The 13,678-nt window shown below is 39.7% G+C and overlaps 1 protein-coding gene across 1 annotated transcript in view; it reads right to left on the bottom strand.

Annotated features, from left to right (window-relative positions):
• Window positions 1-13,678, bottom strand: part of DOCK11 (dedicator of cytokinesis 11) — a 199,299-nt gene that overhangs the window by 37,297 nt on the left and 148,324 nt on the right. The window contains exons 41-44 of the mRNA XM_007465458.1: window positions 11,237-11,419; window positions 8,884-8,997; window positions 6,375-6,590; window positions 6,229-6,286 (exon numbers count right to left, since the gene is read on the bottom strand). Coding sequence (XP_007465520.1) covers window positions 6,229-6,286; window positions 6,375-6,590; window positions 8,884-8,997; window positions 11,237-11,419 — 571 coding nt within the window. The remainder of the gene's footprint in view (window positions 1-6,228; window positions 6,287-6,374; window positions 6,591-8,883; window positions 8,998-11,236; window positions 11,420-13,678) is intronic.

The following is a 13,678-nucleotide window of genomic DNA, read 5'->3' on the forward strand; positions in this document are numbered from 1 at the left end:
AAAGAGTCTTCCAGTGTGTACCTTAAGTAGAAGGAGGGTACATTATGGTTCTTGTCAGAAACAAACAGGTTAATACCTTCTTTTGGACTTCATTGTGTGTATCATCTGGTGTAAAGACTACTATTATGGATTTTCAGCTTCAGAGTCCACTATTCTTGCTAAGCATATTACCTTGAGTCCTATGCCTGATGACGTTATCTCTAGCTAGAAAAGCCTATATATCCCCTTGTTTGCTTAAGTTATCAACACCCACCAAACTATCCAACACCCACCAAACTATCCAATGATAAGAGGATTCTTTCGTTTGTTAGGGTCTTTAAAATGCTTAGGGAAAATTCTGATTCCCTTTAGTCTTGTTTGGTTTAGTCTTGTTTCAGATGAAACAAGTTGCTGAATCTAGGCCAGTGTATATGTCCCAACAGAGGGAGGCACGTGTGTGAGGGCTCTCCCGTAGCCCTCTGTAGCATTCTATAACATGGTCTTGGAGGCTCTGCTTTGAATCTTTCTGGTATGTGACCTGGATTCCTGATTTTGCCCTTCACAGCTGTAGCTTCCGTATTTCTGATTGCTGTCCAAGGGAAAGCAAGATGCAAACTGTCCAAGTAGAGACCACTACCTTGAGAACAAATTGTCCCATGAAAAAAGCAGGGAGGAGCTTGGACGATGGGAAAGCAGTTCAACCCTTGATAAAATAAGACTGCTGGTCACAAGAGGGATAGGAGGTAAAAGCGGAGGGCAAAAAGGGAAAAGGCTGTGATTGGGAAGGAAGTGGGTAAAGAAAAAGCTTTGCAGAACTTAAGCTATCAGAACCTGGGTATAAAGACTGGGCGAAGGGAACATTATCCTATAAGGCATGAAAAGAACAGACTCTATGGGAAATGAAATTCCTTTTCCTGGGGTGCTGGAGGAGCTCTACAGGCCTGAAGCTTTGCTGAACCTCGGCTGCTATGCGGTGGTGTAAGAATGCAGACTTGATTCTTGTCTTCCCTGGGGGAAAACAGTTGTGCACTCTCTCAGGAAGAGAAGAGGAAGAGGTACATAAGTCTAGGCTCCAGAGAATGAGATCTAGAACATTTTGAGGTTTTCAGACAAAATAAAAATAAGGAAATTTCGATCTGTTTCTTATTACATATTTTTGGGAGTGGGAGTAACTAACACCTAGTATCACCACTTAGAGGTAACTTAGGCAAAGGGAAGAGAATGATGACCCTTAAGATCTCTGGTACAAAGAGCAGGAGCTCTGGCTGCCTGAAAGACGTTTGAGGGTGGCGGTGGGACAGGGAGAACTGCACACCTCCTTTCCCTTTCCCTTTCACTTCAGGGCCTGAAAAATGAAAAAAAGGATCTAGAAATGGGCCCTCACTGGTGTTCTGTGGTCACCTCTGGAGGCCAGGGGCCCAAGTCCTTGCTCGCTTAGGCAACCACCCAATGAGACAAACTATTTTTTTTTCCTTAAAAACTCTAAACAGGAAGTCGTGTCTCCAACGCATCAGCTGTAGCATTTCATTCCATCCTGATGAAAAAAAAAAGCTTTATAATGACTTCAAGAGAAATGGCATAGGACTTTGAGAAAACAGAAAAATTCTGGCAATTGATACATCAGAGATTTTGTCTTCATTATCAAGGACACTTGATAGAAAACACAGGGTTCTACAATCGCTCAATTATTTTTGTTAAATAAGTGTGTCTTAAGTATAAATAAAACTTTTTTTTTTCAGTCCTGCACTCAAACGTACTTTTATTTACTCTGTGAATATTCAGGTCTTATCTAGATCATGGATTTCTCAGACTGAATGACAGGTTAACAGATTAAGTTTTTAACTTCTGTTTTAACATCAGTGGTCTACCTGGGTATAACTATCATAGCTGAATCAGCTAATTAGCAAAATCAGGTGTTTTCGATCATTGGCATGATTGAAGCTAAGGGGGGAAATCCTGAGGATTTTACTACTGCCACCATTTCAGAATACGATTTTCTAGTTTGAGTAGAATTTTCCAGGCTTAAAAATAGATGGCACCTATAAATAAATATGTAAACCTCTCCTATATTTAACATTATTATTATTATTATTATTATTATTATTATTCTTTGCGGTACGCGGGCCTCTCACTGTTGTGGCCTCTCCCGTTGCGGAGCACAGGCTCCGGACGCGCAGGCTCAGCGGCCATGGCTCACGGGCCCAGCCGCTCCACAGCACGTGGGATCCTCCCGGACCGGGGCACGAACCTGTGTCCCCTGCATCGGCAGGCGGACTCTCAACCACTGCGCCACCAGGGAAGCCCTTTAACATTATTTTTTGTTTAAAATGCAAAACATCATTTTTTTCCTACTCAGAGAAGGGCTCTTTGATTTCTGTGAAGGATAAATTCTAAAAAAAAACCTTGAAGGTATTATGAAATAAATACTTAAATGACTAGTTAAAAGCACTGTTTCCACTTGTTGAAACATGTCACATTGTTTGATGTTCAGGCTAGCTGCCTGAAGCTAATGTCCAAAAAAAACCACAGCAATATTTAAGTTGCTATTTTCTCCAATACTATAGTTATAATTCTAAAGCTTAAGAACTGATAATGGAGATTAATAATTCTCGATTTTTGCTTAGTTTTAAGGTCTTTGCACTTGTGAAAAAATTCTAAGGAAGTATTTTAATATATTTAACTATTTTCAATATATAAAGGGTTTCTACTCAGTAGACAAAAAACTCTCATTTCAGATTTCTACTAATGAAAAAGATGAGATAATATTAACCTGACATACCTGAAAGATACACCTAAAACTTTATTTAGTACCATGTTTAGGGTTCTCATATCTGTTAGTTTTTTTGCAACTGCAGGTGTGCAATTTCAATATTTGCTTTTACTGCAATTTCTCAGGCATACCGGTGATGTAGGGGAAAAAACCCTCAAACAAGGCCTTCTTTCGATAATTAATACCATTCTCCATTTTGAAACCACTATGTACTAAAAAGAGAATACTAGAGTATACCAATTTCAAAATATGGAGTGTTCAAAAGAAATTCAGTATCAAACAGAAAGTGTTAAATTTAAAATGTAAGTAAAATGAGTCTACATTTTAGTCATGCTACCTGGGAAGAAAGATACATAGTTAACTGTAGGAATTCTGGAATTAAAAAACAAAACAAAACATGGTAGTGTTCTCAGAGCCAAAACCGCAGCGATGTGACTCCCACAAGATGGTTTCATTCTGCCCAAATGTTACTCATTTGACTGCCTTCAAGGAAATAGCTTGGCAATTATGATAGACAGCGGGAGATTTCTTTGCAATGTCCATTGCCAATCAATTTTTAAACCTAACTCAACTGTTTTACTATTTAAGTAGTTGTTACAACAGTCAACAATACTAATTTTGGAAAGGGAAGCTTTCAGGAAGATTCCTGAATTAGACTTGCTGGATCCTGAGCCCTTCAAGACCATGACTCCTTTTTGTGGCCCCCTTCCACCCCGGCAACCAGCCCCAGCTCTATTGAGACATAATTGATATCTCACACTGCGTAAGTTTAAGGTGTATGTGTTGATTTGATACATGTATATATTGTGAAATGGTTACCACAGTAGTGTTTATCACCACACATAATTACCATTTTGGGGGGAGTGAGAACATTTCAGATGTATACTCTTAGCAACTTTCAAGTATATACCACAGTACTGTTAACTATAATCACTATGTACATTAGATATCCAGAACTTACTCATCTTTTAAGTGGAAGTTTGTACCCTTTGACCCAAATTACCCCATTTCCGCTACCCCTGGCTACCACCATTCTACTTCCTGTTTCTACAAATTTGGCTTTCTAAGATTCCACGTATAAGTGAGATCATACGGTATTTGTCTTTCTCTGACTTATTTCACTTAACATAATGCCCTCAAGCTCCATCCATTTTGTCACAAATGGCAGGATTTCCTTCTTTCCATTGATTATATGTGCCATGTCTTCTTTATCCATTCATATGGATACATTTCATATGTTTTCATGTTATTAATTAGCACCCTTTCACTTCAGCTTGAAGAACTTTTTTCAGCATTTCTTGGAAGACAGGTCTAGTGGTGATGGACTCCCTCAGCTTTTGCCTGGGAAAGCCTTCATCTGTCCATTTCTGAAGGACAACTTTGCTGGATGGAGTATTCTTGGTTGGCAGTTGTTTTTTTTTTTCTTTCAGCACTTTGAAAATATCATCCCACTCTCTCCTGGCCTGTAAGGTTTCTGCTGATAGTATCCCATAGATCACACAGGCTTTCTTCACTCTTTTTCATTTTTCTTTTTTCTCCTCTTGACTGGATAATTTCAAAAGTCCAGTCTTCTAATTCAGATTATTTCTTCTGCTTGATCCATTCTGTTGTTAATACTCTCTACTGCGGTTTTTCACTTCATTCACTGTATTCTTCAGCTCCAGAATATGTTTGGTCCTTTTTTGTGAGATTTCTATCTCTGTTTAACTTCTCATTTTGTTCGCGTATTTTCCTGATTTTGTTGAATTTTCTGTTTTATTGTGGCTCACTGAGCTTCCTTAGAACAGCTATTTTGAATTCTTTATTAGATAAATTGCAGATCTCCATGTCTTTGAGTTTGGTTACTACAAGATTATTGTGATCCTTTGGTGGTGTCATGTTTCCTTCATTTTTCATGTTCCTTGAAGTCTTCCATTGCTATCTTCACGTTTGAAGTAGCAGTTACCTCCAACCAACTTTACTGACTGATTTTAGGAGAGAACAACTTTCCATCTGTCCTGCTGGGGATTCTGAGGCTTTCACAGCTCTGCTATGGATACACCTGCTCCACAGTTCTTGCTCCCTCTTATGACGGAATTCTTAAGCGTGTATGTCTTTTCTCCATCATGCAATACACCAGGCCAGGTGCTAACAGCCTCCCATTTGATCTCCCAAGGGTGATTCTAAAGTTCAAGCTTGTGGTCTCTCCCTGGCCCACCGATTCTGGCTGGTTTTCTGCACATGCTCACTAGCCATCTGCCTTCAGGAGCACGCACAGAGATCCGGCTACAGTATGTGGTTGAGGCACATGGAGCACCAGGGGTGCCTGTGGGCCAGCCGGGTGGGATCCACAGGCTAAATATCTCTAGCAATTTGTTGGTGGGCTTTTCGATGGAGTCTGGGATGTGGTTAGTAGGATCTGTGTCCCTGTAATGCCCTCTAAGTCCGATCTGCTGCTCTCCCAGCCTCTTCCTGCCCCCCACTCATTCAGTTCATGACTCAGTAATCTTGATGGGGCAGGAGAGAAATGGGCCTCTTTGGCAGCATCTGCACTGCTGGAAAAGGCAGTACCCACTCACATGCCCTCACTTTTCCCTGCAGAAGAAATCACGGTGAGAAGGTCTCTCTTGGCACTGAGCTGTGCCACCTTGGGGAAAGGGTGACACGAGTAAAATCAAACTGCTCCTCTTATCCTCTCCAATGTATTCAAACTTGTATAATTTTTGCTCCAACAGAATGCTGGAACTTCTCCACTGGACTTCTTGGCTTCCCCCAAGGCTCTCTCATCTGTGGGTGATTATCTAAAGACAGTGTTCTCCAGGGGATCCCGGACTGCAGCTGAGAGGGGCTGGAGCCAGCTCATAGGCCACTGCAGGGTCCACAGACAGGACACAGATCTGTCTGCCTATTACCTGATGCATAGGTGGGTAAAATTCCTCCCAGGTCCCTTGGCATGTGGTGCTGGATCCCACAACTCCCACAAAGGCACTTACGTCCAGGTATGGATGCCAAATTGTTGTTGAGATGGGTATACAAACGGGGGACATCTTATAGGGCCATCTTGCTGATGTGCCAACTCCCTTTTAATACCAAGATATTGTTGCACTAAAGTGGCTGTAGAGATATAATTTGTGGGCAGTTGTTGGTAAAGTTGAGGCAGATAGGGGAAAATAAGTGGTGTGTATTATCCAGGGCTTCTCATAAGCCCTGAGAATTTAATTTGTGGCAGTCTTCCAGGGAGACAGTCTTGGAGAATAAACATTGGGCATCAGGCCTGGCCCTGTACTATTTAGCTTATTCTCGTACTCTTAATGAAAGCAGAAGGCAAATGAACAACCCAGTTTTCTTTTATAACAACTTCTGTTCAACAGTGAATAAGGCTAAAGGTAAACACATTTTTCAGAGCTCAATCATATCACATTCACAGTTGCAAGCTACAAAGATAAAAATTCTTGTGCTAACTGAAGTTCTCCCCATCTCTAAGAACAGAAATATCTTACTTTTTCGATGAAGAAACTCTGCAACCAAACCTGCTACGTGGACATAACACATTGCTGCCTGAAAAAGGATGACAAAGAAAGAACTGTCAGATTGCGCTCCAGGGGTTTTGCAGGGTTGTGTTTAGAACAAAGCCATAAATAGTCACCTCTGAAAAATCTCCATTTTTTATATGAATCTTTGCCATGCTATCAAGCCAGGTTTTCCTGAGCTCTGGGGTACTTGCATAGGACTTGGCTAAGCTATACTGGAGATCAATTAGCATTTCGGGGTCTTTCTCATGCTCCTTCATTTGAGCAGTGGCCATAAGAACAGTACGGATTCTCTTGGTCAAGTCTTTAACTTCTGTGGGAAAAGCAGTTGCCTAATATCAAAACAAACAAAAAAGACATGTTCATCAATATTACCAGTGTGCTCTAAGCCTAGGCATCCAATCCTGGGAATAACACACAACTTTTACCCCTTGTTAGAGATCCTGGTATTTGGTTCTTGGTTCTTGGCATGTGGCATGCCTAAAGAGTTTTAAATTAATTCTTTAAAATATATCTCACTAGCTCAGGCTTCAAAGGCAATGAGTTTGAGGGCAGTATATTCATAATACATAAAAGCATGGACTTCGGAGCCAGTCTACCTGGCTTTGAACCCCAGCTCCTCCACCGTGAATTCTACAGCTGTGAGTGTAATCTATATTCACTTTTATTGTGTAATTTTAGTTACAACAGTAACTAAAAATTGACAGCTTACTATGCACCAGGCAGTGGCCTAGGTGCTTTACATGTTTTAAATTTTATAACAACCTTATGAATTAAGTACTATTATAATTCATTTTACCAATGGAAAACCGAGGTACACAGCAGTTAAGTAGTTTGGCCAAAGTCTTGCAGTTGGTAAGCGGTAGAGACAGGATTTACACCCAGGCAGTTTGGCTCCAAAGCTAGTGATCTTAGTCACTCTTCCATATCGACAAGCATACTTATCCCATCTACCAACTACCATATACACTAAGGTGAAAACCATACTGCAAAAATTTCCAATTATGCAAATAAGAGTTTAGGAATCACAGAACACTCTGAAGAGTTTAAAGAGATCATTAACTTCTCTCAAAGTGTCTGTACCCAAAAACACGAAGTTCGAGTTTCCTCTTTATCTTGGGCACTATTAAGGAAGTCCTGTTGCTTCCTATTAACCCCACTGGAGTAATCACAATTATTTGTAGGATTCAGAGAAGATGAGTAAGGGACAGGTACAGGGCTTTGGGAGCCTTTCAATGTGAATATAACCAAATGTGGAGAAAATTATTTTTAAAAGTGCCTTCTTTAAAGATGACTTTTAAAAATAATTATATATGTAAAGCCTCTTCTTATACATTAATAGAGATTCCATTTACTGGGAGAAAGCTATACTTTGTTGTACTAGAGTTTATTGGTAATGACTTCCCTACCAGAATAAAACTAAGTCATTTCAGAAATGAGTCATGAAAAAGATTTCCTATCAAGGAGGGCTAAAACAGACCCCATTTACTTTGAAAAAGTTGCTAACCCAACTTTTATGTAACATGGAATTAAGGATGGTAAAAACTGGTAAAAATAAACTCTTAGGGTATAAGTAAAAAAAAATCCTAAATGACATAAGCTTTTTCTGTGCTCATGGGATTAGTTGAAGCATATACTGATCTCCCGAGGAACCAGAACTGGCTGAAAAGCAAACTTTCCCAGCCTGACAATGGCTGGCACTGCTCAGTGTTTTTTTCAGTTTCAGCAACATTCCTATGGGAAGATTTTTTGGTACAAAGATTCGACACATCCCAAACATTAAGTATGCTGTGACTGTGAGCTTTTTTTTTTTCTTCCAGATTTTACACAAATTGTCAAATTATGCTGAAAGATGACTTTTGCCAAGAATGGGGATGATTCCTCGGGGAGGAAAAGTTCTCTACTGGCAAAGGATTCTTCTTCCCTTGTACGCATGCATCACTGAAGATCAGAACCTGCTCTCCATGCAACAAAACAAAAAGTGAACTTTCACAGTGTTATAGGTTTTAAGCATATAGCTCGAAAAGAGGAATGGCGGTCAGGGTCTTGGGTTTGGCCACAGCCAGCTGGTGCCTAAGAATGACAGCCTTGGACTTGGATTTGCCAACAAGTATCTCTGGTAAGCCCCAGTTAACAGATGAATTCTTTAAACTCAGAAAATCATCAAATAATGAATCCCTTCTGTGCCACTCCTTATCTGTTGGCAAAGGATCAGGCAGCTGTTAGCTACTCTAATAAGTGAGGTTTTGTGAAATTTCAAACTCAATGCTTGATTAACCAATCTTATAAGTGGTAACAACTGTTAAGAAAGGACCCATTTCTTTTCTGAGCAAGTTTAAAAATCAAGCCCAGAAAAAACTGGAATCCTATCATAACTATGTATACACAGTATAGCCATTGATCCATCCATTCAAATAATACTGAATATCCGCTGTGTACCAGGCAGTGTTCTAGGTGCTAGAGGTGCAGTGGTGTACAAGACAAAGCTTTGACTCGTGAAGCTCACATTCTATAAACTCTATACTATATAAAAACTGTAAATCCAACACACAGTTTAACTTGAGGAGTGTAAGCTTCCCTGACAGTGAACGTAGTTCTAATTTTTTACTTGAAGTGAGAACATACCTTCATAGGTCTGTCACTGTTTGCAAAATTACTGATAATGGATAAAGACTCCTGAAATCTCGATCCTCCGCTTAGTGCTACATCAGCTATCAGCTGGCTTACAGCAATGATAATCTGTGGGAAGAAGCAAACACCATTTTTTCAAATGTCTTTTGCACAAATGCTGCTTATTTTCATCACTGTACAAACCTATAAGCACTCATATGAAATTCTGCTTTTGAAGATCCTACATAGTTCCATCAAAATCTATTTTCTTCATACATGAGGGGTTTAAACTCTTCTATTGAAATAGCAACTTCAGAGGTTCCTAATTACAAATTTTATTGGGACTTTTCTTGGTTAGATGTGAAAAACCTTCCAAACTCATGGCACAGCTAGATCTAAAACTGTTTTCATAATTAGTGAACTAATACAATGGTGGTCGGGTCTCTACTTTCAACATGCCTGCTACGTAGTAGCTATGGCAAAGCTGGGAATAAATGACCTTTTTCTTGATGGTTTCTCATTTCTTTTCACTAGTCTATTTCAGTGTGCTGGACTTCCAACTCCAGCGCCTCAGCTCCCTTCTTTGTTTCTGACTAGGGCCTATCTAGTTTAGATAGCAGTATATGTTACGGCATATACATTACATAATGATGGCAGTATAATGTAACATAATGGTGCTTTTTAAGTTCTCAGGCTCCTTTGGTTGAATGCTTAAATGATTCAGGCTAAGGTGTTAGTGGCTGGAAGCTTTACCCCTGATCTGGAGAAGCAAGATACTGTAGGAGCTGAGTGCAGGCTCTTGAGTGAAACTGCCCTAGATTCAAATCTTGCCTTTATCCATTATTCACTGAGTGGGTTTGAGAAAGTTAACTACCCCTCCCATGCCTCACTTTCCTTATTTGCAATATAGGGATGATAACAATACCTACTTTATAGAGCTGTTATGAGGATTAAAGAGATCATAATCATGATACTACTACTTAACCACTTTATTGACCACTTAGAACCTGGTTCTAAGTCTGCACATTTATTAATTCATTTATATTTGAATAAAGGACTTGAGAAAAACTGATGTTTTAACCCAGAAGAATGGACCCTACTGGGGAATTTCAGATACACCAGAACACTAATTGCAGAAATGTTTTGGGGGAAGGTGGTACTCAAGTGACACCTCTATGAAAGCAAATATTAGACACCCTAACATATAATGCTGGCCCTAGTATCCAAAAGTTAACTATATAGAAGATTTTTACAGGAAGCATATACTTCTATCAGATTTTCACATCACTGATGACGTTTCTAAAAAGCTGCTTATGGCTGTTTCCTCATTTATAACCCAGTCTCCAATAAACAACTGCAATGGGACAGACCATGGCAGTGAAGACAGAAACATGACCAAGCATTTCCCATATTACGAAGAGGGCTACTGAGCCAAGAAGTCCCAACTGTTGTTTAATTCAGAGTTGTTTCATCAGATAAGCTAAAAAACATGGAGACGTTGAAAAACAACTGCCACGTACTCAGTGTCTATTATGTGCCAGGTATTTTGTGCCTGGCACCACACACACTTTATTTTTAACCCTCATGATAACCCTGCAAGGTGAAACATACTTGGCCTCATTTTACAGATGAGGCAAATAGTTAAGACAAATTGAGTATCTTGCCTAGGGTCACATAAGTAAGTAAGTAGCCAAGCTATGATTTAAGCCCAGGTAGGTCCAATTCCAAAGTCCATGCTTTCTACTAAACCTTGAGACTTCTCTCATTTTTTTACTAACTGGGCATGCTGGAACATGAAAAATACAAGTGCTTTGTCTGTTACTTAATCATCTCCTTTAATCCTCACTGCAACCTTACGAGGTAGGTAGGGATATTTACCACTATTTTACATATGAGGCAACTGAGGCACCGAGAGACTAAGGAAGCCCTTGCTAAGGTCACACAGTGTGTGACAGTCTCGGAATCTGGAATCTATGCTCTTAACGCCTATGCTGTAGAGTAGTGCTGTCCAACAGAAATATGATCTGAGTCACATGTGTAATTTTAAATTGTCCAGTAGCCACATTAAAAAGTAAAAAGACACAAGTGAATTTTAATTTATTTTACTTACCCCAATATATCCAGAATATCATTTCAAAATATAGTCAATATAAAACAACTGAGATATTTTACTTCTTTGTGCTTAGTCTTCAAAAGCCAATGTGTATTCTGTATTTACAGGAGATCTGAATTCAGACTAGCTACATTTCAAGTGCTAAATGGCCACCTGTGGCTAATAGCTATTGGATTGGATTGGGTAGCTCTAGATCTTGACATAGAGGCTAAAGATTGAATAGAAGAAAGAAGAGGAGTTTTGGTTTTCACTGACCTGCAGATGTGTCCTCAAAAAGGTTTTCCTTTTGGTATACTCAAAGTTGTTTCTCATCAGAAGATACAAAAGTGCAGAGGCTTCATTCCTGGTTGAGCTAATCTTTGATGTGCAGCACTTTAAAACCTCATAGCAAAATGCAGCACACATGTTGACCCTTCCTTTGAAAAAGGCTGAGGGAAACTAAAGAACAGGAAAAACATAAATAAGTATCTGAAAACCCAATCATAAAAGTCAATCAACTATCAAGTGCCTACTATATTCTCACCTACAACTATGCTGGGGGCTTTGAGGATACAAAATCAACAAAAGGCTAGGGCTCCGCTCTGGAGAACCCAAACTAGTTAAAAACATAAAGACCAGCACGTATTAATGACAGAACAATACAAGTCAGTATACGAGTCTCTACAAAAATGTGAGGTACTGACTATAAGTGCTACGGATCTAAGAAAAGCTCATAATGGTCTGGGAAAGAAGACAAGTAGGTTCTCGGTAATATGTATTAAATTAAGGAATGACTGAAATGATGAATGATTGATGGGTCTCGATTTGGGCCTTAAAAATGGTTAGGACAATCTGCATTACTTACTCTTTTGCTTTATATTTAAACAGTTCCTTATATTATGAACTTCCAAATGCTGAGAAAATTATACCAGGAATCTATTCAGCAAATAAAGTTGATCTTTAAACAAAATGAGGTACAGATGAAGTGTACACACACAAACATAAACATGTGCATCTTCTATTCATAAACTGTTGATCAAAATACATGTTGGCATAGAAAAAGAGTAAAAAAAAGTGACATTCTCAAAACAGGCAAGTGGCTGCTACTTTGAGAAGGTATTCACTCTGTTTTGTGGAAAATAAACTATACGTATAACCTAGGCTTATTACAATCTTCCATGCTTACATGTCTAGGCAAGCAAGTAGTAAGCTGCTCCAGGGTACACAATGGATGTTTTTCAGGGAGTGTGAAGCTAGAGGGCCACCCTTTCAAAATTATTTCTTGGGAATATTGAATTTAAACCCATATTATAGGAACCTATCTTCGTTTTATCACCTTAACACCAAGTGCAATGCTATGCAGATAACGAAAGTTTAATAAACGTTTTCTAGTTGGCAATTGAAAGATCTCATCAATAGTCTCACCGGATTAAACCACATCTTGTTGGGCAAGATACTCTAGTACGAAAATAAAGGAAGGGAAAGCATAGCTGTAGTGTAGTTAATCCGCTGTAAGAAGTCTTCTACCAGAACTTTCCCTGGTGGTCCAGTGGTAAAGAATCTGCCTTCCAATGCAGGGGACGTGGGTTCGATCCCTGGTCGGGGAACTAGGATTCCATATGTTGCAGGGCAACTAAGCCCACGCACCACAACTACTGAGCTCGCGCGCCTCAACTAAGACCCGACGCAACCAAAAATAAACTAACTAACTAAATAAATACTTTTTTTAAAAAAAAAGGAGACTTTAATGAGTGGGCAATGACCAAAATCATCAGTGACCTTGTAACTGCCAATTCCAATGGACTCCCTTTCCACCTTATCTTATAAGACCACTCTGTACTGCATAATAATGCTGAAACTCTTTTCTCCTGTGGCTTCCATGATATCCTTCTCTCCTGCCTTTCTTCCTGCTTCTGTGACCGCTCCCTCTCACCTCCGCTACAGATTCCTCTTCCATCCCCTTCTATGTTGTTTCTCTCCCTACATTCCAGCTAAACTGGGCCTTGCAGTTCCCAGAATTTCAAGCTCTATCCCAACTCCAGGCCTTCGCACATGCTTGTGCTTCTCCCTAGAATGTTCTTCCTTACGCTTTTCAAACAGCTGGCGCCTTTTCATATTTCAGGTCTCATTTTAAAAGTGACCAACCTATCGAAAGTAAGGTAACTCCCACAAATCATAATTCTCTATCTCAACACCTTGGTTCCTTCCTAGAATTTGTGACAATTACTGTTTTATTTACTTGCTTATTTTCTGCCCCACCCTCCTTACCCACTGAAAGCTTCATGAAGGCAGAGACTAGGTTTCCAGGCTACTTTTAAAAGAGATTTTCCCCCACCCGCAACAGTTTAATAAAAATCTAATTATGGTGCTTTCATGCTCCCTGATACCTAAAAGATGAAGTCTAACTCCTAAGATGAGGACATAATCATCTGGTCCTCATCGACCTCTTCAGTCTCATCTCTTGCTGAGTCCATACTAAATCTTAACTCCAGGGGTGCAGAGCAACTTTTGCTAACTTAGTGCTTCCCGTCCTCCTCCTGTTCACCCTCAGTTCTCTGTATAGACTTCTTTTAGCCTAACGGTATTTGTGGATGTGCACCAATGTGTGTGTTCCCCTCTCCTGGACAGTAAGTCCTCGGACTGTATCCCTGAAACAATATCTGACACCAGTAAGTACCTACCCAGTAACTGTCTGTTAAATGAAATATTTCTGAATCT

This window comes from Lipotes vexillifer, unplaced genomic scaffold, assembly GCF_000442215.2.
Source record: "Lipotes vexillifer unplaced genomic scaffold, Lipotes_vexillifer_v1.1 scaffold560, whole genome shotgun sequence".
NCBI classification, from domain to species: domain Eukaryota; kingdom Metazoa; phylum Chordata; class Mammalia; order Artiodactyla; family Lipotidae; genus Lipotes; species Lipotes vexillifer.